Genomic DNA, 22,725 nt, shown 5'->3' with positions numbered 1-22,725 from the left:
CTAGTTTAATTCTCTCTATTTTTTTTTATTGTTATACCTATGTATATTGTATACAATAAAGTGTTTAAATAAAATAGCTACTACTCACTAGATGGCGTGTTTTTTGGATACGATGCCGATGATCAGGTAGGTAAAAGGCACTATCGATAAGTCTATTTGCACTATTTGGTATGCTGCGGATGCAGTGCACCTATTTTTTATAGAAATTCTACTAGAGGCACAGAATAATAACAGAGGTAAGTACCTAGCGGTAACGCAAAACTAAAGCAAAGCCGCACGGTTGGTTGCGTTGGTCACGCGTAGACGCGCGAATCGCGAAGAATGCGCGCGACTTTTAAAAATCTCAGTAGCAATGTGTGCGTTATGCTGTGGAGTTAATGTTGTATTCGTAATGTTCAGTATTGAATAGACGCTTCGACTCTGTACTAGTATAAATTGACCCTAATGGGCCATGGGCGAAGAATCCTCCCTTTCCATTTAGGACACGCGTATGTTTTCATGCATCATTTAGCGCTTTTATCACCAAGCCTGGTTATTATTTTGTGATCAAACGCACATCATCATCATCATCAGCCTATGTCAACCCACTGCAGGGTATAGGGTATTGGCCTCCTCCATGTTATGCCATGCAGGTCCCACGGTCCTGTGTGTAGCATGTATGTGCTACAATCCAGTTTGGTCCAGTTACTCTCCTAATGTCACTGCCTTGGTCCATCTGCCGTCTTCCCGCCTTGCCAGATGCCCTGTCCATCTCCATTTCAGCTTTGTGATCCGTCTCCCAACGTCTTCAACCTTTGTCCTGCGTCGAATTTCTACGTTCGAGATACGGTCCGGTCCAAAATACAGGAATACGAATAGCCAAGTTGGGCAGGAACACAACTTTCTGTACAATAATTTTTCTAAATAATTATTCCGAAGAACTTTCAAACGCTGTGTTCTGTGTCGCATTATGTTAGTAGTCTGTGGCGCATATTGTCAATCGCATAATCCTCAGACCAACCACAACGTAAATAAACCGGTGGCCGCTATTTTAAATAGAGTTTAAATATTATAAAATACTTTTAAATCATCATGGATTTTTCAAACACTAGTGGCATTAAAAGCCCATTTTCTCCCCGTGTTAGACAATCAATAGCGGGACGAAGGCCTAGTGGCCCTTCGTCGGCAAAGAAAAACCAAAGGTTGCAACATAACCTATCAATAGTACATTTAAAAAGTAAATATTTGTATCAGCTTTAACCACACTTATTTTTCTTTGCAGTAAATATACGCAGGGACCACAAACGGGCGAGATAATTTACAAAACTCCATTGACTATCATAGAAACATATGGAACACCCTTGCCTGTGATGGTCACTGAAGCACTTACATTTGGTAAGAGAGAGGAAATTTGTATTATCTTGTGCCTTAAATGTGCATACAACGTAAAAAGATGCTTGTAAGTAAGTAAATTATAATCCTAAATTTTTTCCACTCCAGTAAAAATGTATGGAAGTACCGTACTTTCTAAAACAATTTAACTGCAGGAATACTAGAGCCTTGCTTTGATAAGTATTTACCAGCGTAGCTCTTCAATATCATAGTCTGGAAGCCTTTTAAGACTTTCTTATGTAAGTGAAACAAATACTTTATCTATCTATCTAGTATAGTTAACAAAGAGTGTAACTTACAGCATCTGGAGCGGTGTCGGCGCGGCTGTACGAGTGTGGGTGGTGCGTGGTGGTGCGCGGGCGCCGCGTGTTGGCGTGGCAGCGCGACGACGCACCCGCCGCCTGGGAGCTGCAGCTGCCGCAGACCGACCTTGCGCACAAGGCTGACCTTGTTGTGTTGTTCTATGAGGATGGTGCTCAGGTTATTATTAACCTATATATACTTGTTGATTTTGAAGCTTACTTGTATGTACGGTTATTGTTACTGCACCTTGCTCTTCGCTGAGAGTGGGGGTTACTTATTCTAGTATGAGGTTGATAAAACTTTAGCAGGCAAATGTAGGGATGTATGTTCAGTTACTTCTATATTTTTAAGACCAAGGTACTCAAATATTTTAGAAAATATCAGAAATTCCTCTAGCTTGTCATTTAAAACACATACTCAAACCACATTTCCACTCACTTTCCCAGATGCCATCCTGCATTGGTGTGTCCCCAGAGGGCACAGTCCGCTACTGGGCATCTGTGGCAGCACCCGGCTCATGCGTGGACACATCCTGCGAGCTGCAGGGGCAGGAGTGTGACCGCCTCACGGAGCCGCAGGCCGACCAGCTGGTGCTGGCCACCACCACTTGTACTGCCGTGCTGCTCACGCTGCAGAATGTTGGTTAGTGTTCAACATTACACCATCAGGCTACACTGCTCTACAAGGCTGTGAGAATATTGAGTGAATTTAAGGAGATGACCAAAGAATGGCTTTGTCGAGGATTGCAGTAATACTATGTATCTTACCTGATTCTCAAGCATGCGATATTTATTTATGGTGCTGACATATTGATGATGTGTGTGTTGTTTGCAGACGGGCGCGCGGGGGTGGCGTGCCGCACGCTGCGCCCGCCCTCGGGCTGGCTGGGCGGGCTCGGCCGCCGCGTCTCGCTACTGTTCTTCGGCTCCATGCCGCAACACGCCGACACTGTAACAACTTACATTACTTACCTCTCTTAAACCTACAACATAAGTGCTTTTGTTTTTCACAACATAAACCTATCTAAATGAACATAATGGTTCCTAGAAGTTTAATTTTTATATGTTAGCCCTAATTAAAAACATGCTCAAACCACTAATAAATAGTCATCAATCCTTGCAAGTAGATTAATTCTTATTTCTTATACACTCACGGGCAATGAAAAGGTTCCACTGAGAAAAGCAACAAATTACTCCTAAACGGAAAAGGCTAGCTTAATAACGCCTTCTGCAACATTGAATTACATTTAACAGAGCATCAGGATATGGCCAACAAAAAACGGCAATATTTGGTGCAAATTTTAAATAAATATTTGAAAAAATTGGATCTTTTTCACTGCCCGTCACTATAGTATACATGTTTTATTTATATATCACACTAAAGATGTAATGCACCATCCAACCCACATTGCAGAAGCTGGTGAACGTGGCGCTGGTGTCGCCGGGCCCCATCCTGTCGGAGGGCGGCGAGGGCGGGGCGGGGGCGGGCGGTGCGGGGGCGGGCGCGGGCTGCGTGGCGCTGCTCACGCACAGCGGCGTGCTGCAGCTGTGGCAGGACAAGCTCACGGAAATCGATGTGGCCGACGCAGTCATGAAAATGCCAGGTACAGCTTTTACTGTTATTGTATTATAAGAATAAGAATAAGAATAAGAATAATTTATTTGCATCAAAACAGTATACAATATAAGCTTATGTAAGGGTTTTAAAACTAGTTGTTTTATCTTTAGCTTAGCTATTACTCTAGTCACCACACTAGGATTCCCTGTGTCGTGGTGACTAGTCTCTTCCGTGGTTCTAAAAATAAAGAAAAAAAACTGTAATTGTGTACACATCATGTGAGAGTATTAAGTACTTATCGGTAATTAATGTATGTACATTAAAAAAAAAACAGAGTGTTAGTAAGCAGCAAAACAATCAAGCATCAGCACAACTTAGGATTTAGGTATAAGCAGATTTTCGGTTTGATCATAGTTAAGCGTTGATATCCAGTTAGTGATGGTTTTTTTACAAGTGTATTTTGTAGTGTTTATGATGTTAATGTTTTTGTTAAGCACTGTATATAGAAAGGGACCGAGGAATTTAAAAGACCGCTGTCCAAGTTTGGTTTTAGTGAGGGGGACGTTCCATTTCATCAATCTTTGCGATCTTGTGCTAATTGCTACTAAGGATTTGGCATTTTTATGAAATCTAAGTGCAGTGGACATGATAAATATTTGTCTTACACGCAAAACTTTGCATGTTTTGTATAGATCGTCTGTTGGATAACGGTAGGGTTTACGAAAAGCTACTTTTAGAATTGCACGTTGAGCGCGTTCTAAGGATATTAAATTTGTTTTTGTAGTAGAGCCCCAGGCTGTGATACCGTACTGTAAGACTGAGTGACATAGCGCATAATAAGTCATTTTTATTATTTCAGAGCTGGCTATATAGGATAGTCGTTTAAAAATGTACAGAAGTTTTCTAACCCGACTACATAGACACTCTATCTGTTTTGTCCAGCGTAGGTGCTCATCAATAAAAATCCCCAGGTATTTTATACTAGTTGTTTCTTCCAGAGTGCAGCAGTTACACTTTTGTACAGGATTATGGCAAGAGTGAATTTTAATTTGTAGAGGAAAATCAGGTTTTGTCCTTTTTGTTATTGCAAAAGTAACGTATTTTGTTTTCCCCGTGTTTAAAGTTAGTAGGTTGTCCTGTAGCCAACATGAAACTTTTGCCAGCCCTGTTTCCGTAGTTTTTTCAAGTGATTTCCAGTCTTTAGAATGAAAGACAACGGCGGTATCATCGGCAAAAGTGAAAATTTTGGATTGTGGAATGTCTAATGAGCACAGATCATTTATATAAATAAGGAAGAGTGTTGGCCCCAGAACACTACCCTGCGGAACACCAAATGCTACTTCCTTGTACGTACTTAATTGAGTGTTACCGTGACTGTCCTCCACCTTCACACGCTGCCTTCGATTAGTTAGATAGGATTGGAACCATTTTAATGCGACGCCTCTTATTCCTAGTAACTCCATTTTTTTCAGTAAGATTGGACGAGATACGGTATCAAAGGCCTTTGCGAGGTCTAAAAAGACCCCAATGCAGCGTGACCCTATATCCATCTTCTGAGTTACGTAGTCAACAAGACCCACAACCGCATCCTCAGTCGACTTTTTAGCTCTGAATCCGTATTGGTTTTCGGAAAGTAGGCGTTCTTTTTCTAGATACCTGAGTAATCTAACGTTTGTGATCTTTTCCAGTACTTTAGAGACTGTACTTAACAGAGATATTGGCCTGTAGTTAGAAGCGTCTAGAGTGTCACCGACTTTGAAGATAGGACAAACGTTGGCTACCTTTAGAGTATCAGGTACTATTCCTTCGGACATGCTCAAGTTGCATAGGTATGCGAGTGGAGCTGCTAGAACATTTTGACATTTTTTTAGTATATTATTACTGATTTCATCATGACCAGAAGAAGAACTAGGTTTTAAGTTAATTATTGTTTTAGAAATCTCCTTAGGATCAGTAGGAGACAAAAAGAAGGAATTTAATGGTGGCATAAAATTTTGAATTTTTAAACTATTTGCCAATTTTGTTTCAGTGGTGTTGGTATTCGATAGTATTTTAGTAGCAAGAGTGTCTCCCACAGTGGTAAAAAAGTTATTCACAATATTGAGCGATTCACTGGGGTTTTCATGCATTTTTAGGATATCTTCACTATGTGATTTACTGGCTTTTAGGTCACAAACTTTTTTTACTGCATCCCACGTCTTTTTTGTGTCACCTTGAGCTTCTGTCAGGAGGTTACGTTCGTATTCATTTTTAAGATTTTGCACTAGATTGTTACAGTAGTTGCGATAGTTTTTATAGCGTTGTTGTATTTGCAAGTCATTTTTGTTTTTTCTCGCTTTAGTATGCAGAATATCCCTTTTTCTTATGCATTTGAGCAACCCAGGCGATATCCACTGTTTATAAATAACCTGTGCGCTGCTTTTTATGCAAAGCTTTTTGTGGCTATTTATTTTGGTGGTCATAGTATTAATGAATTCTGTAAAGGCAGAAGAACAACTTTGTTGTTCATAAAGTGAGTTCCAGCTAGTTTCTTCTAGGTCTTTTAACAGTTCCTGGTAGTCAATTTTATAGGACTTTCTAGTTTTGCTCTGAATGTTGGTATGAGGCGTTTTCAGTATCCCAAATAGCACAGTATCATGATCAGTTACATCCGTTTTGCAGACTATAACTTGGCTTACCAGTTTAGATTTAATTAGAACGTGATCAAGACAGTTAGGTCCACGAGTTGGGAACTGGTGTCCAGGAATGAAACCATAGTAAGCCACAGAATTTAGATATTCATTTGCACGGGTGTCAGAGGTATCTTGCTTAATATCTATGTTTATATCTCCAACGATGGCACAATTCTCAGTACTTAACTCCTGCATTATTTTTTCTAATGATCTACAGAATATGTCAACGTTGTTAATAGAGGGAGATCTGTATAGAGCAGCGATAGTTAGTACGTTCTCAACATGTATTAGTAAGCAGTTTGCCTCTTTGAATGGTGGTTCTGATATTTGTACAGACAATGAAGATTTGGCAAAAACAACTATACCGTCATTTTGGTTTAGGTAATTTTTGGAGCAATGATAGATGTAGCCGTCTAATATAATATTTGGTGAGTATTCACTTAGACGACATTCAGTTAAAATAATTAAGTCCGGTTTAAAATTTAGCCTAGAGAGGAGAACTAGGAAGGTATCGAAATTCTTATTAATACTTCTTATGTTTTGGGTTACGATACTATATTGATTGTTAATATCACCAAGGGTTTTTAGGCAACATCCTGGGTCACTTACAACAATATTGTTTATCAATTGCGTGTTGTCTATATCATCAATTACATTCTGACTAGCCATTTGTACGACGTAAAAGAACGATGAAACCAATGTAATTATCATGACACACAGGCCGAGTGCTGTGTATGCAAAATAAGATATAGTGTTTTTTATATGTTATACGTATGTATCTGCAATACTTAACTATCGTTATTTCAATATTAAGTGATGCTTGTGTGGCTTTCTTATATCGTAACTTTTGGTTTCTGGAGTACAAGTTGGGTGGTGAGTGATGATGCTTGCTTATTATATAATTAATATGGTTAGGTTTTATACTAATCGGGTATATAAGAGGTCTTATGCTAAGAAGTGTAAGAAGGTAAGATAAGTGCACTAAGAGTCACATTTTCTTCAGATCATTAAGTTGTGATTCATTCTTTAGAAGAATATGGGGGGCTCCTTCGCTCTTGCGGAGATACACTCGTCCGTTTGCTGTCCAACAGTAAGCGTAGCTTTCGCTTTTAGCAAAATCCCTAGCGAGGAAATGTAATCTTCTTCCTTTTGGCGTTAGATGTTCGGATACGAATATCGGAAAAGCTGGACCCTCAATTCCGATATCCATGGATGAAAGTTGGGTAGAGCGATTTTTCTTATTGTAATCCTTGGTTGCGACAATAATTCTTTTCTTTGTAAGTGTGTTGGATGATTCAATTATTAATGTCCCGATTGCTTTATCATTTTTATTCGGAATGCGATAGACATCACGAATGTCACCGTTTTGTAGGGGCACATCAATTAAGTTGCATAGTTTAGCGGCCGATTGAAAAAGATTTTCCTTTGATTCAAATTTGGGCTTTGGCACATTCCGAATTTCGATGCAGGTTTTTGTACAGTTTCTCTCAATCTCTTCACATTTTTCTTCCATCGAGAATAGTTGACAGGAGATGGACTTGCGTTCTTCTTCTAATTTAGTGATTTTTTCCTCCACTGTTTTTATTTGGTCTGATACGAAGTTAACACTTTGTTCTATCTCCAAATTGGTCTTGGAAATGGAGCTAGTGGACTTTTTAACATCTGATATAAGTTTTTCCAGTGAGTCCAATCTTTTATTTTGGATGTCGGAAAAGGATTGGAACAATTCCTTCATTTCCATTTTAAACGCTGTAAGGTCGTCATGATCATTGCCAGATAGCTTCCTGCGTTTGTCCCGTTGTGTTACGATAGGGGCAATTCGAGTAGATGCAGGAAGATCTGATTCGGATAGAGTTCTTGGTGGTGAACGCTCCATCATGCCTTTTAATCAGATTAGCAGAATGCAAGAACAGGATAACTCGGTCGTCGTTTGAGCCAGTCTCCTTCGTTCAAGAAAAAAACAAAAAAGAAAAATTGTTGCGATCGTGGTTTGAACCAGTGTCTCCTTTGTTCGAGTAAAAATAGAAAAAGAATAATTGTCTCGGTAGTGATTTGAACCAGTGCCGTATGTTTCGGAACGAACAGTGAGGCTGAGGTCTTAACGAGCAGGGCTATCCGGCTGTTATTCTACTCTGCCAATTTAGCGTACACGTTCTTCAATGGCACTTGCTTCTTGCAGGTTTATGCGATCCTGGTACTTGTGAGCGAGACTGAGATTCGACGTCACTGACAGGTTCACTAGTGGGCGGGGCTTGACTTGACTTGCTGTCACCTCCACACACTTTATGCACTCCTATTATTTCTCAACTATTATTTTTGCAATTTTAGTAATTAATTATTAAATAAATATTTGCGCGTGAATTGGCTGTACGTTAGCTCACTTAGGAGGTCCGGGGGGAAGGACTTATGCATGTTGAGTATCTTTTATAAACAATATGGATAATATGATATGTCTGATTCAAAAACAAATTACGTGTGATGAAATAATGAATTAGCCTGTGTTGATCTATAACGATCTGTTTCCTATATGGTCGGTGTTTGGTTGCAGGCGGCGGCGGCGCGGGCGTGGAGCTGGTGGCGCTGGAGCTGGCGGCGCGGGCGGACGGCGCGCTGCTGGCGCTGCTGGCCGCGCTGCCGCCGCACCGCGAGCCCACCGTCAGATACGTGCTCGGTACGTATACTCATATTACTCATGCTCAACTGAAAACTTTCATTATTCTTGTTTTTTTTTTCCGGAATAGACAAAATTTGATTACATACTAATTTTTATGATTTATAATGCGATAATAAATAATAAACTTGATTTTTGAGCCAAGTATACATATAGCCTGGAAAGTAAGGTATCTGGCAAGAAAATAATGATGATAATCTGTGTGTGCAGCGACGGTGGTGGGCGGCGCGGTGGCGCGGTGCTGGTGGTGGCGCGGCGCGGGCCCGGAGCCCGACGCGCCGCCGCGCCTGCTGCTGGCCGAGCGCTCGCACGCGCTCTACACGCCCACGCGCCTCGTCAACGTCTACTGTGAGTGCCCACTGCTCTTCTTAATCCCTATCTCCGCCTCTCTACGATCTTGAGCCAGCTCAGAGACATTTGTCCTAGAAATCCCCAGCTTGGCCCATTTCCTTGTGTGCTGTTAAATTCTACTACCCTACTACTAAAATCTATAAAATCTATTAGTAACATGTATTATTATATTATGATGTAAACATGTGTCACTCAAACGACAGTTTCCATAATCAGAATACAATATCATAACTACACTTTAAAACACTGCAGTTAAAAAAAAGTTATTGACGTTATTGGTTTTTACGGTAATAGTACGTTTTTTCGTCTAACCCTTTCTTTTTCAAAAAAGCCTTTTTCTAGTTACCAAAAGGTTTTCTACTCAGCATGTGGTTATATAATGTAATGTGTTGGTGGGCAGCGTCGTCGCCGGAGCAGCAGGACGCGGTGGAGCTGGCGGCGGAGGGCGACCGGCTGCTGGCGGCGCGCGGCGCGCTGCTGCTGTCCGCGCGCCACGGCGTGCTGCGCATGCGCCACGCGCTGCAGCCGCCCGACGAGTCAGTACACACATACACTACCTAATAACACTTGCTAAGTCAAATTTCAGTATCCTGTGATTTAAGCTTGCTCCGCTTAGTGTGTTGCGTCGTCGCCTTGAATATACTAATCCACCATGTAGTAAGAGTGACGCAGGAGTGATGTTAAATAGTTAAATGCATATTTTAGAGTCCACCAGCAGTACAAAAAATACCTATAATCTTATAAACTACAATGAGACGATTCAACCAAAAGTTTGTTTGTTATGGTCTTCAAAATGTCAAAGGACTTAAAATCCTAATGCTATGTTTCACCCGGTGGCAGGTCGATGTGCGACAGCGCGCCGGGCTCGCCGGGCGCCGACATGTACGAGGGGAACCTCTCGCTCTACGAGATCGACCCGCACGAGGTCAGTCACTACTCATCTATACTAACATTCAAACGTACACTGTGGATCATGATTAAATAACTTTTAAAAACATCAGGACATCAAAAATCATTCATCAAAAAATTTATGACAAACGCCTTATAAATGTGTCATATTTTGATTGAAACACCCATTAAACAAGGTTTAATTTTTATCTACAAACGCAGTTAGTATCTATCAAAACTACATACAGGTATGAGCAAGGCAGCGCATGCTGAGTCTACCCTGTCTTGTTACATATATTATGAGCAAATATGCTGAGCCTGTCCTGTCCTGTGTAATGTTTATGTTGTTGTGTGCGTGCAGGTGAGCGCCACGTCGACGGACGCGCGCGGCAAGCTGAAGTCCGCCTTCCTGTTCCACCTGCGCCGCGACCACCACGCCGCCATGGCCATCGTGCAGGTGCGTGCCGACACACCGAAACTACACTTCCCATTTCATTCACTTATTCTTTTAGGGTAACTTGAACCAAACATTTTCTATTGCTTGCTTGCTTTGACAGTATAGTGTCAGAGAAAGACAGCAATAGATTTAAATACGTTTAAATAAATATTTTGTGCAAGCCCACCAAAGTATGAAATTCACTGCATAAATCATACTTTTTTTGTAACATCACCGAGAGTGTGTACTATTTAGTAAAGGATCAAAAATAATTTCACATGTAATAATGTTCGTTTTGTATAATTTCTTCTAATTTTCTCCGTGTCTAAGACGTCCCTACATAGTATTATTGATTGTGTGTGACAGGAGCTGAGTGGCGGCGGCGGCGGCGGCGCGGCGCGCGCGGAGGCGCTGCAGCGCACGCTGGTGGCGGTGGCGGCCGAGATCCTGGACGACGTGCCCAACGGAGACCCCAGGTCACACCAACCACACTACCTACCTACATATTGATTTACCTACTCTAAACAGTAAATATATCAGTGACACATTATGACCGCATCCACGACGCCAGCGGTACGCCCTAGTAGTAATTACTCGAGAATTTCGAACAAACCTCCGCCTTCAATAGACTAAATACTGTGTAAATTTTCAGTGAGTCAGTTTCACCCTAAAACAGAATGTTCAGCTCTGTCCGACATCCTTATGAAACTGCCAAATATTTGCAGTACTTAGTGAGCTGAATGTATCCGTGTGTGACACCTCAATGATGTACTTCTATACTATTGTATACATGACCGACAAGTACTTACCGGTGCAGATGGAAGCAGCGCGCGCGCAGCTCGGGGCGCGTGCCGCTGGGCAGCTCGTCCGCGCTGCAGGAGGCGGCGCAGGTGCGCGACAAGCAGCGCGCGCTGGCGCTGCTGCTCGCCTTCGCGCAGCGCGCCGGACTGCTGCCGCCGCCTGAACAAGGTACCATTTTTTAATACGGCAGCCCAACCCAACCGGTAGGGAAAATTGCAAGATTTCATACTTATAAAAAAAATTCCCGCCGTAACATTCAGCCTTTTTCCCCCACCAGATGTCATCACCACTGTAGTGTCAGTAGTTCGGTTAGGTTAGCCTCGTTGACTACGAACCACCACCCTGTCAAATATTGATTTGTTCGCTTAATTATATGAGATTTTGGTGCTTACAGAGGCGAGCGGGGAGGCGGCGGAGACGGCGGCGGCGCTGCTGGTGCTGTGCTGCCGCCTGGCGCTGGCCGCCGCGCTGCTGGCGCTGCCGCCCTCGCCGCTGCTGGACCGCGCCGTCAACAAGGTACAACCACTGCTCACCTTTCATGCAAAAAGTTATGTTATGCTAGAGATAATTTTATTTAATAATCTGCACTGTGAAATTATGCTGACGACTATAATCCCCGGAGGGTCTTTAGAGATCATGTGCAGCACGAGCACGACCTGGCTTTTCGCTTTAGTTTTGGTATTCACAAATCTCTCCTAGATTTATTCACGATAATCACGATGTTTTCTTCACCGTAAGCGCAATGGAAATAAATAAGATGAATAATAAGAATGCATCGAACACGGCATCTAAGGATCTGAAAATTGTAAAACCCTACAGCAATACTTACATCCGCAGGTGATGAGCAGCGCGGAGACACAGGCGGAGGAGGAAGAAGAGGTGGTGGCGGCGGTAGCGGCGGGCGTGCTGCCGGCGCGCGCCGCCGTGTTCCGCCGCGTGTCGCGCGCGCCGCGCCTGCTGCTGGCGCTGCGGGACCTGCTCGACCCCGCGCCCGCCGCCGACATCGTCAACATCTTCAATGTGAGTGCTCTCTGTCTACCAGATACCAGACTATGCCGTCAGTTTACCAGAGCCGGGAAAGTCAGCGGATCTCTTAATTCGCTTGGCTGGCGTGGTTTGCCAGGTACAAAACCTGACACACCACGCTGCTGCCTCGTGCCGCTGCCTCGCACCGCTCTGGCGGACCAGCAGACTATTGCTGTGGCAACGTATCTATGAAAAATTCAATAACATTCCATTAATTTCTCCATTACTTTCCACTTTTATTGTACGGTATACCTGTATATTGTCTCCCGCAGTCGGCGCTGGCGGCGGTGCAGCGCGCGCGCGCGGCGTGGGGCGCGCGGCTGGGCGTGGCGGCGGCGGCGGCGGCGGCGGGCGCGTCGGGGCTCGACCCCGAGCAGCGCGCGCTGCACCGCGCCGCCGTGAGCCTCGTGCAGCGCAGCCTCAGGTAATGATTACTTACCTACTTAACCATCTGTACACTGGAGTATTTAGTGCCGAAAAGAAGCATCTACTCTTGAAATCTTACCTTTGCGGGTCCTTCGGTGATCAGCATTGTAAATTTAATGCAAACCTGAAATTTAAATTGGTTGAACCACTTAGAAGGAAATCAAACCTAATGTAGCATCTTGCATGACACGTATTCGTGATATTTTTACTTAAGCTAAAATCAAGTATAATGTGTAATGATTGATTGCGTGTTGCAGTGACGGCAGCGGCGCGGGGGCGGGCGCGGGCGCGGCGGCGGCGGCGGCGGAGGGCGCGGCGCGGCTGGCGGAGCTGGTGCTGCTGGACGCGGCCGCGCTGCGCCGCGCCGCCACCGACCACCTCTACGAGGCGCTGCGCAGAGACCTCATCCTGCCATTCAGTTAGTACTTATTTTAAGATCTATAAAATTTGGCAAACCGAAAGTCCTTCAATCGTAAATACTACAATAAGAGCTCCGTATGAGTACTCAAATTAGTACAACGACTAACTTGTGAAGAAAACCAAACGGCGAAAAAACCAACTGAAACTTTGGCATCACAGTCGTGGGCAGCAAAAGGGCGACTTAAGCAACCAATTTTATTAGATCTGTAATTAGCGTTAACTTCTCCTCCCCATTGCAGTGAGCGCGGGCGAGACGGAGCGCGCGCTGGCGCTGGCGGAGAAGTTCGGCGAGTTCGAGCTGCTGATCCAGGCGTGCGTGCAGCGCGGCCAGCTGGGCCGCCTGCGGGACTACATGCACAAGTACCAGGACCAGGTACAAGCCACGACCACGTCTCATTCACTTCTGCATTACTACCAACATTAAGGCTAGCCCTATGCTGTTAGAGTCTGCCTGTACTGCTCTGCGTCCCAGCATACACTTGCCTAATGATTGCTATATATTAAAAATATGCCCAAAACCCTGAAATGAATAAATGAGTGTTGTGTTACTGCAGGGTCTCCCCGAGGCGGCGTACGCGTGGCTGGCGTCGCGCGGCGGGCGGCACGCGGCGCTGCTGGTGCGGCAGCTGGCGGGGGCAGGCGCGGGGGAGGGCGCGGGGGCGGCGCGCGCCGCGGCCTGGCTGCGCGCTGCGCCCGGACGCAAGCCGCTGCTCGCGCTGCAGCAGCTGGAGGTAACTAATAAACACTGAAGGTGTTTCTGACAATTCATGTAGTTTGTTTCCCAATCTAACGATTGTTTTAGATTGTCATTTTATTACCTCTTATGCCATGTATAAGACAATCTGTAGCCATTAAAGTCAATTATATTCTGTGTGTGTAGGTGCGCGAGCACGCGGCGGCGGCGGCGGCGCTGGCGGCCATGGCGGACGAGGAGACCGAGTCCGTCAACAGGATGACGGTGAGATCACTACCAATATTGACAGTTTTAATTACAGAACTACCAGTTATAGTCGAACGATTTAGACAGTTTATAATTTTTATGTGCTAAAATTTTTGCCGCCACTACATAAAAAATGTGAGTGACCTTGTGACATTCCAGACGATGGCGTCGCTGGCCAAGCTGTGCGCGCTGGCGGGCGACGAGGAGGCGGGCGGGGGCGCGCTGCGGCGGCGCGTGGAGGCGCGGCTGGCGCTGGGCGAGCAGCACGCCGCGCTGCCGCGCGCGCTGCGCCTGCACCACGGCCTCGACGCCGCCGACGCGCGCGTGCACGCGCCCGACGAACTCGTGCAGGTACACTGTTACATCTATGCATTAGTTTTCATTTAGTTCCTCACACATATTTACTAAATAGTGTTTTCGTTTCAAATTCTGTGAAATGTCTACTATGGTGTCCTAATATTGATACAGCGACGAACGTAGGCAGCTAATGAACCCCTGCCATAAAATATGTCTTATACAATTTGCGTGATGCTAACCGGAGCCAATACAAAGTATGACCGTTCATTTACACAGCAGAGTTCTCTCTCATATCAGAGTATACCGTGTTTCAACCGCTTTATAAAAGCTTTTACCATAAAACGGAATAGTAAGTGAATAATCCGTTTGCATTAGGTAACGAGTTAGTAGCACGAGGCGCAAAACAAGACGTGGCTAGTTTTCCATCGCGCTCGCTCTAGAGGTCGTGCGATGTGAGAGAACGCGTCGCGTCGCTTGTCACGTCTTGTGTCTTGCGCCCTGTGCTAGCTATACTACAGAGTGTTCGTTGTTTGCAGATGTACGTGCAGTGCGGCGGCGGGCTCACGGAGTACGACTACAAGAAGGCGCTGGACCTGGCGGAGAGCGTGCGCGACCCCGAGCTGCGCGACGACCTGCGCCTGCGGGTACAAGCACCTACCTTAGGGTGCTTTTCCACCAGAGATGTGCTATGCAGCTATGCTGCGAAGATGTGATATCTACGCTACGAAAATATGTGACCGTTTCCACCAATACTACGCTAGGTAGCTGTGCGAGGAAGATGCGCTACGAAGATGCGCCGCCGCAAAGTAGCTGTGCGAGAAAGATGCGCATCTCGAGCTATGCTATGTATCGATAGTAGGGAAACGACGGGGGCGGCGGCGCCATAGCTACACCACTCGCGATGGTCCATAGCACATATCCATAGCACGCATCCATAGCACACATCCATAGCACGCATCATTCCATACAAAAAACATATCTTAGTTGAATCCGTTTCCACCAGTGCTAAGCTATGTGCACCAATAATTATGATTGGTGGATATCAAACGCATCCATAGCATCGTAGCATAGCACATCTCTGGTGGAAAAGCACCCTTATCCATGCATGCTACAGACTACACCTCATTATTCTACTTTCTGTTGGGACGGACAAATAATCCTCTTTTGACATACTTAATACCTACTTATACGCCTAAATAAAAGACAAAATACAAATGAAAGTTGCTGCTGGTCACTACAATTACCTAGTGTACTCGTTATATTACCGTTATATTTCCTATCCTACACTACATAAATATTACCAAAACGACATAACTACTTACTCAGGTTCACTATGCAAGATACCTACTTAATTTATTTTTCTGTATACCTACCAACATACAAGTGCATTGTGTGTGCAGGTGTGGTGCGCGTGCATCCGGCACGACGACTGGGCGGGCGCGGCGGCGGCGGGGGCGGGGGCGGGCGCGGGGGGCGAGCGCGACGCGCTGCAGGACCGCCTGTTCTTCAAGCTCATCGACCTCGTGCACGTCATGGGTAACTACCACCTCACTGCCTCTTACCGGCTATACCGGGCTCATTAGAGTGGCCGTGACCTTTGTTAAAGCTACACTACATTGTGTTGCTGAATGCTGAGACCCTGTGTCCCTAGCACGTTATCGGTCGGAACACCTTGGACCAGTGGTGTGCAAGAATATTCTATCTGCTAGCCCCAAAAAGACTTCTTAGTCTGTCGGTGCCAACTACTACTGGTGGTTCGTCACCGTTGTGCTTGTCCTCATTTGTTGACTGCCCAGGGGACGCTGGACTTAAATAAGGAACAGTTGAAATAAGTCTAACTACACCTCATAACTTTTCGCATAAATATGCATCCATATTTATGCGAAAAAAGTTAAAAATCTTGGTTCTCGGTTATACCGTGCATTGTTTCTGTTGTGTGTCATTGTATAACGACATTGTGTGTGTGTGCAGGCGGCGACCTGGAGCTGGTGCTGCCGCCGCTGGAGGACATCCTGACGGCGCCGGAGCTGGCCGAGCTGGTGGGCGACCCGCGCACGCACTACCTCATCAAGTACGGCTACGAGTGCCTCGACGCGCGCGCCCCCGCCGCCGCCGCCACGCCCGAGCAGATGATGATCGAGGCCTGACACTCTAGTGAAGTGACTTGTGATGTGTAACACCACGGAGTTTCGCAAGTTAACTTAAATGTGATACAGACTTGGATACCTGTGGTTAATTGATGAAATCAATAATCTGTTACATACTTATTGTGAAGCTGTAGTTTGTATTGTAATGCTGGTGTTTTAGACTGATAAGAACTGTATTTTAATTATTACTCTTTAAGGTTATGTTAATATTTTTTTAATATAAATTTTGAAACGAAAAACCTTAGTATGATTTCTTTAAAAATTATGAATTATTTATTATTGATTACGTAACCCATAACATCCAACTAGGCATTTTCATCATGCATAAAAAAACCACGAATGGGTATGATGCTACCACTGATATTCTACATTATAACGCTACATCCATCTTACCCAAAAAGGTAAATAAATACGCCAAATATTATTACACAAAATAATGTATTCAATGAATCAATAGTCAAGAGTTACTCTACAATAACATACTTAAAACTACACAAGAATGTAAATACACAAGTCTGCTGAACATTTAAAAAAATAGGATAAGGTGGCGGGTTATATTACTTTAAATTAATGAATTTGTAGACAACACTGTCGAGAATAAATATAACATCGCGAGCTCAATCAAACAACAAATGTATAAACTTGTAAAAATCAACGAGTTAGTTCTATCGGAGGTGAGGGGGGAGGGGGGATACTTCACGGGGGCGTCAACAGGACACGGGGCGCCTCCGATGTTATACTTACTACTTCAACAACTATAAATATACGGCGAGATACAATGATAAAAGATTAACTAGTAAAAATGTAAAATGCTACGCTAAAATATAAACAAGATATTCCAAATAATAGCTAAAACAATTTGATTATGCATTTATACTGAAACGCTATTATGATTCTGTCGTTCTAAACATTCAATTTCTTATGTAAAATTTAATACGAAAGTACTAATTCTATATAACTAGAAAAACACATGATTTTCAATAACTCATTGGTCCCCAAAACGTCTTTTTATGTTGCTAGGTATTGGACCCATTCTATTTACTAATTATAAACCAATGTTTTGTGACGAATCTCCATGATTAAGGGAATGTATATAACAATATACTAGTAAAAATACTATCAAATATAATATGCATGCAGTCAAATATAACTAGAACATACCTAAATAGTATGGAAATAAACGAGTAACAGGGTCAAGGCACATTATTTGCATTCAGAATGCTGTTTATATTGTCACTATAATACGTTTAGTTTACGTTCCGCGGTTACAGCATCCGTGCTGAATGACGTACATATTATTATTTAATCATCTATTTTCAAATACAAAGTAATTGATTTGATACTCCCCAATATCCTGCAGTTCTATAAGTACTGTAAACTTTGCCTAACTACAATGCTATGTCGGTTGACTTGCACCAGTAGCATACCGCCCAAGGTGAAGCCTGTTCAACCTGAGCTGCATAATGCAGTGTGGCTGGTGCGGTGGCGCCGCGGCGGTGCTCAGTTGAGGTGGCTCTGCGGCCGCTTCTTGCGACTGAACAGTCCGCCGAACACGCCCTTCTTGTCCTTCTTCTCCTTGGGGTGGCCGCCCAGCGACAGCTCCGACTCACCCGACGATCTGCAAAAACAAATATTTACATATCATTTTATATACTCTTCACTATTTCAATATCGCAGACGGCCCTTTCCTACAGCCTCATGTATCGCAGGCCAGACCGCGCCCATCGTGGGTATGAATCCGATGAGGCCTGTGGTCGCCCACTCCAGACAACAGAAACGTCAGCAACCGCAAAGTATATGTAGCCTACAGGAGTGAAGCGATCGTTTCTACAGGCTGTGCGAACCCTTACGTCGTATATAGGTGTACTACAGTGAGCTAGGTGTACTATGTGTGAAGGAGCGGTGCAACTGACCTGGAGGCGGGTCGGTTGTCGAGCGCGGGCGAGCCGCCGCTGCCGGCCACGGACGCGGGCCGCGCGCCGCCGCCGCTGCCGCCGTACGCTGCGGACACAAATCACATACCATGTTATTATGGTGTTGTAGCTGTGCAGCATTAGTAATCAAGACTCTCATCTAGTTTCAGGCATCGTAAATTGTTCAAGGCCCTTATATTGTGTAGGTTTTACATTATTACCGATCGAGCAGTGAAACATAACGCAAAATTTAATGGCGCGGAGCTAGTGCAGCTACTTACCGCCATACAAAATTCACGTTTATTCGCTGCTTCCCGAATGGTACAAAACTCACACTCAAGCCCAGTGGAATATCGATGGCGGGAGTTTAGAAGCTTGGCGTTAAACAAAGCTCACCAATAAACGCCAAGGCAACTAAGTAACAAAATATTGGGTAGAATAATAAGGCCCAACAAGTATTGCCTTGTTCACTAATGCCACGCACCGTAAAGAGCAAATTAAAAAAAACACACATAAAAAATACTTCAATAAAAAACTATGAACCTCACCAGTAAATAATCTACTAGAGAATAGATTAAAAAAGCTTTAAAACATATCTGTGTATCAGAAGTATGGTGTGTTAGTGGCTAACTACAAGGAATAGTAACAAAAGATGATCCACTCATAAATATAAATAACAACTACAGACTAATCGCTTCACTGTTTAAGTAACCGGTTGAAGTAAAGCGATTGTCTATTTAGATAGTCTACTTAAAAAAATGCATAAATAAATACAACTAAAGCGTCACAAAGTAAAGCAAAGCGACAGTGAAACGTACACATTATAAACACATATTTATACATAGAGATAAACAAACGTACACTGCACTCGATGCAGCACGTACAGCAGGTGGCTGGATCCTGGACGCGTGCGCATAAAGTATCTCATACGGTACTTAAATAGGAACAGCGGCCGCTACACGAGTTCGCTAACGACGTAGATAAATGTCACTATATCGCCATTCGCCAAAACCAGTTTATTGACGTCGCTAACGAACCCTCGTAGCGGCCGCAGGTATTGGATTGAATGTAGAGAAGAAAATACAGGGTGGAGAAACAATAAAACAGTAAAACCATTACCGAGGATTCGAACTTAACCTTCTTCTCAATCACAAAGTTCTCGAGTCTGTAGGTAGGTATATGGTAAATATTTCAAACTTATGTTAGTTATAATATATTCCCAATAAATACTACATAGGACTAAAATATAATATCTTGTTTAGAAACTAACATACAAAGATACTAAATTGAGGGAAATGATGCAGAATAAGTTGTTCAATTCAGTAAGCTTGGTAAATTATTTACACAAATTGTTAGTATTCGTAAGCAGCACACGAGATCTAAAAAAGAAAAACTACATAAATCTACCTTAAGATATAATACATAAATCTTAGAATACACCAATAGATTCGTTCATAATAGAGATAAGTACTTAGATAACTCCCTGCGAAAAGAACTCCTTCTAATACAAAGCGAGAGCAAGCGATCTACTCTTATAAAAACTGTATGTATTTGCCATTATTCAAGGCAGCAGTAGCTAAGAATCTCGGATCTATGCGTCTGTGAAGTTTTAAACTGTGTCAGTCTCCGTTTCAAAGGTATGCATCCCCTCAGGTCACCAACAAGGTTCCTCGCTCATTTTGGCTCAGTACATGGAGTCGTGACTTCACAGATGCACAGAGCCGGCGGCGGCGCGGCGACTGACCGATCTCGCTGGCGGTGTAGAAGTGCGAGGTGGTCTCCACGTTCTGCCAGTTGTTGTTCTGTCTCTCGCGCTCGCTCCACGTGTGGCGCGCGTTGTTGTTGTCCACGCGCTGCTGCTGCTGCTGCTGCTGCTGGTAGCGGCTCACCAGCGCCGTCACCGACTGCTTCTCTGTGTTGTTGCGCTCGGGCACGCTCGGCCCACGCTCGGGCACACTCGGCCCGCGCTCGGGCAACTTCGGGCCTCGCTCGGGCACGGACGGCGGACCGGTGGACGGGAGCGGGGGTGCTCCGTCCGCTTATAAAATGTTACGGGTTAGAGTTGTGTTTTGTTAGATATTTTCATGTAAATAGCACTGAAGAACGAGACAAATCTATGAAACATCAAATGGCCAATCATAAAAATCAATAACTTCATACGGTGAGGGTCTGTTCAGCCAGATAAGCAGTCCAAGGAACCGATGGCAGTTGGTCTATTCCAATGGCCACTAAACTATATTCGTATCACACTGTGCTTTCTTACATGAAAATATTATAAGTTAAAATGAGTCCTGTAGATCAGAAATGTTAAGTAGTTTTTTGTAAAATGTAGGAGTTTAATTAATGTGATGTATCAATTTATATTTAGTCTTAAAAATAGGACTATCACAAGTTACAAAACAAATTGCATTTGGACGACACAATGCGTACCTAACCTTATGCATATAAGTACAATACATGTTACAGAACTATGAGTTACAGAACCCAGTACCATCTTATATATTTTTAGGCTCGTACACAAAACTGCGATGCTAGCTCGCACCACGCTGGCTACGTTCTCTGCCTACGGGGCATCTGCAAGTATGAGGGCCGTGTTTTGGCGTTGCGTGTCATCGCAGTTTTGTGTTCAGGCCCGGTACAGTGTGGCTCGAGTCCTGAAGCGCCAGCAGTGCGCGGGAGGTACCTGATCGCTGCGACTGGATGAACTCGGTGTTGATGTCGCGTCCGTTGGAGAACCGCGAGCGCCCCCACGACGGCTGCTGCTCTGAATTTCTGCACAAAAATGAAAGCTCAATAAGAATTTGCGTAATGTATCATAACATTCTGATAGGTGTAATTATCAAATAGCATATATTGAAGTCACGAAACTATCATCAGTGTTAACCAAGGAATCAATTCTACAGTTACTTAATCTGCTGAATGTGGGATTGTACATTACGTGTAGACATGCAGAGATGATTGTTACCTGAGTTGGACTTCAGTCGCCTCTTCTGACGTTTGTCGTGGCGGTAGGGACGGTAGCACCGTTGATTCTGAAACGGATAAAAAGAAAATTAGTACAAACAAGAAGAATAAACACTAGTTTACTCGGATATGCATTTACATTTCCAGCATTTGTTATGAGAGGATTCCGAGCGCATCGCCCTTGCTGTAACAGTAGATTAGAGAACAAGCGGCATAGCGCGCACCAGCATGGCGTGGTTTCGAAATGTTTGTGGTGAAATCTAATTAGAGTTAGTCCGCATTTTCGTTATGGAATTTATAAGATATGGCGGTAAGTACTGCATGTGCGTGTATGTACTGTAGGTATTGGTACGTACCGACGATCCTGTCGGGCAGGGCGCGCTGCTGGCTGCTGCGGTGCTCCTGCAGGATCTCGGCCTGCGTGCGCGCGCGCCGCGCCGGCTCCGGCGTCGGCGACTCAGACGACGACGACGACGCGTTTCTGCAACCACAACAGTTAACTATATGTAACATTTTTGTATAACCGACGTTGAGGATAGATTAAAAAAAGGCCTTTATTCCAGGTATCATGAGGGTCCCCTAAGACCTATTAAACTGAATCGGTGTTAGGTTAGGTTAGTGGTTAGACCAATGGGTCAGCGAACAAAATACACCGACAGTATTAGTTATTTGTTGTGTACGTACTCGTGCAGGCGGCGGCGCAGGTCGGCGGCGGGGTCGGGCGCGTAGGGCGTGAGCTGCAGCGGCGGCGGCAGGCGCGCGTGGAAGGCCAGCTTGTTGACCCACTCCTGCATGAGCGGCTGCGAGGGGCACGCTAGCAGGAACTCCGCGCCGTCCGCCAGCCGCACGCGCAGCACCGCGCCGCGCTTCGTGTAGTCCGTGGCCGGCTCGCAGCGCGCCTGCACACACAATACACATAAACATTACTCAATCATATCGTCTTCACACAATTTATGGAAAAATCTCGAAGGAATCTAAATGTACGCTAGATGTTTAATTAAACTGTACCCTCCTTTCAATGGTAAAACGGTGTGGATGAAAGAAGTGCCTTCCAGTGACCTGTTACTCATGTACGCCTGGCACAGTCAGCGTTTGACGCTAATCTTTGCTAATCCACGATAAACTCTCGTCTTGCTCCTCTATAGCTAGAATAGTGAACATAATTGTAACTAGTGCCGTCGTAGTCGTAAGTGAGAGTGTACATACGTTGGCGATGGCGACGGGCGGCGCGGCGGCCTTGGCCTGGTGGAAGTCGTCCTCGTCGCGGAAGAAGCACAGCAGCTGTCCGCACAGCACGCAGTAGTACTGCCGCCACGAGCGCACCGCCGCGCGCTTGCCGCCGCACCCCGCCTCCTGCTTGCGCTCCAGGAACCCTGACACACAGGAGGAACACATTATTACCAGTCGCTTTGCGGCGATGGAAGGAGCTATTCTAGACTCCAGACTACCTCAGAAGTCTAGGATATATTAGAAATTCAGAACAGCATCAGAGATTAAGCGACATGTCATAAAACATAGCTCTAATCTGAAAACAAGATTTGA

General features: G+C 44.6%; 2 protein-coding genes across 2 annotated transcripts in view; one reads left to right on the top strand and one right to left on the bottom strand.

The window, feature by feature from the left end:
- The first annotated feature begins 993 nt into the window (after positions 1-993).
- On the top strand, positions 994-16,545 carry LOC105395287 (nuclear pore complex protein Nup133). The gene is made up of 24 exons (XM_048629867.1): positions 994-1,181; positions 1,262-1,374; positions 1,673-1,851; positions 2,121-2,316; positions 2,509-2,624; positions 3,088-3,277; positions 8,452-8,574; positions 8,785-8,922; positions 9,326-9,461; positions 9,766-9,850; positions 10,175-10,270; positions 10,616-10,725; positions 11,067-11,218; positions 11,445-11,566; positions 11,888-12,070; positions 12,349-12,500; positions 12,760-12,920; positions 13,162-13,295; positions 13,477-13,653; positions 13,803-13,880; positions 14,022-14,213; positions 14,696-14,803; positions 15,560-15,695; positions 16,131-16,545. Exons 1-24 carry the CDS (start codon positions 1,072-1,074, stop codon positions 16,304-16,306), a joined length of 3,363 nt encoding a protein of 1,120 aa, XP_048485824.1. The 5' UTR covers positions 994-1,071; the 3' UTR covers positions 16,307-16,545.
- Positions 16,546-16,725: 180 nt separating this feature from the next.
- The window catches only part of LOC105383365 (spectrin beta chain, non-erythrocytic 5), a 94,194-nt gene continuing 88,194 nt past the window's right edge, over positions 16,726-22,725 (bottom strand). Inside the window, exons 79-86 of the mRNA XM_048629868.1 lie at positions 22,390-22,556; positions 21,868-22,082; positions 21,540-21,664; positions 21,185-21,251; positions 20,903-20,991; positions 19,964-20,257; positions 18,220-18,307; positions 16,726-17,924 (exon numbers count right to left, since the gene is read on the bottom strand). Of these exons, the coding sequence (XP_048485825.1) occupies positions 17,807-17,924; positions 18,220-18,307; positions 19,964-20,257; positions 20,903-20,991; positions 21,185-21,251; positions 21,540-21,664; positions 21,868-22,082; positions 22,390-22,556 (1,163 nt within the window). The 3' untranslated portion in view covers positions 16,726-17,806. The remainder of the gene's footprint in view (positions 17,925-18,219; positions 18,308-19,963; positions 20,258-20,902; positions 20,992-21,184; positions 21,252-21,539; positions 21,665-21,867; positions 22,083-22,389; positions 22,557-22,725) is intronic.

The sequence above is a fragment of the Plutella xylostella genome, chromosome 24, assembly GCF_932276165.1.
Source record: "Plutella xylostella chromosome 24, ilPluXylo3.1, whole genome shotgun sequence".
In the NCBI taxonomy this organism is placed as follows: domain Eukaryota; kingdom Metazoa; phylum Arthropoda; class Insecta; order Lepidoptera; family Plutellidae; genus Plutella; species Plutella xylostella.
This window is presented reverse-complemented; position numbering and strand designations above follow the sequence as displayed.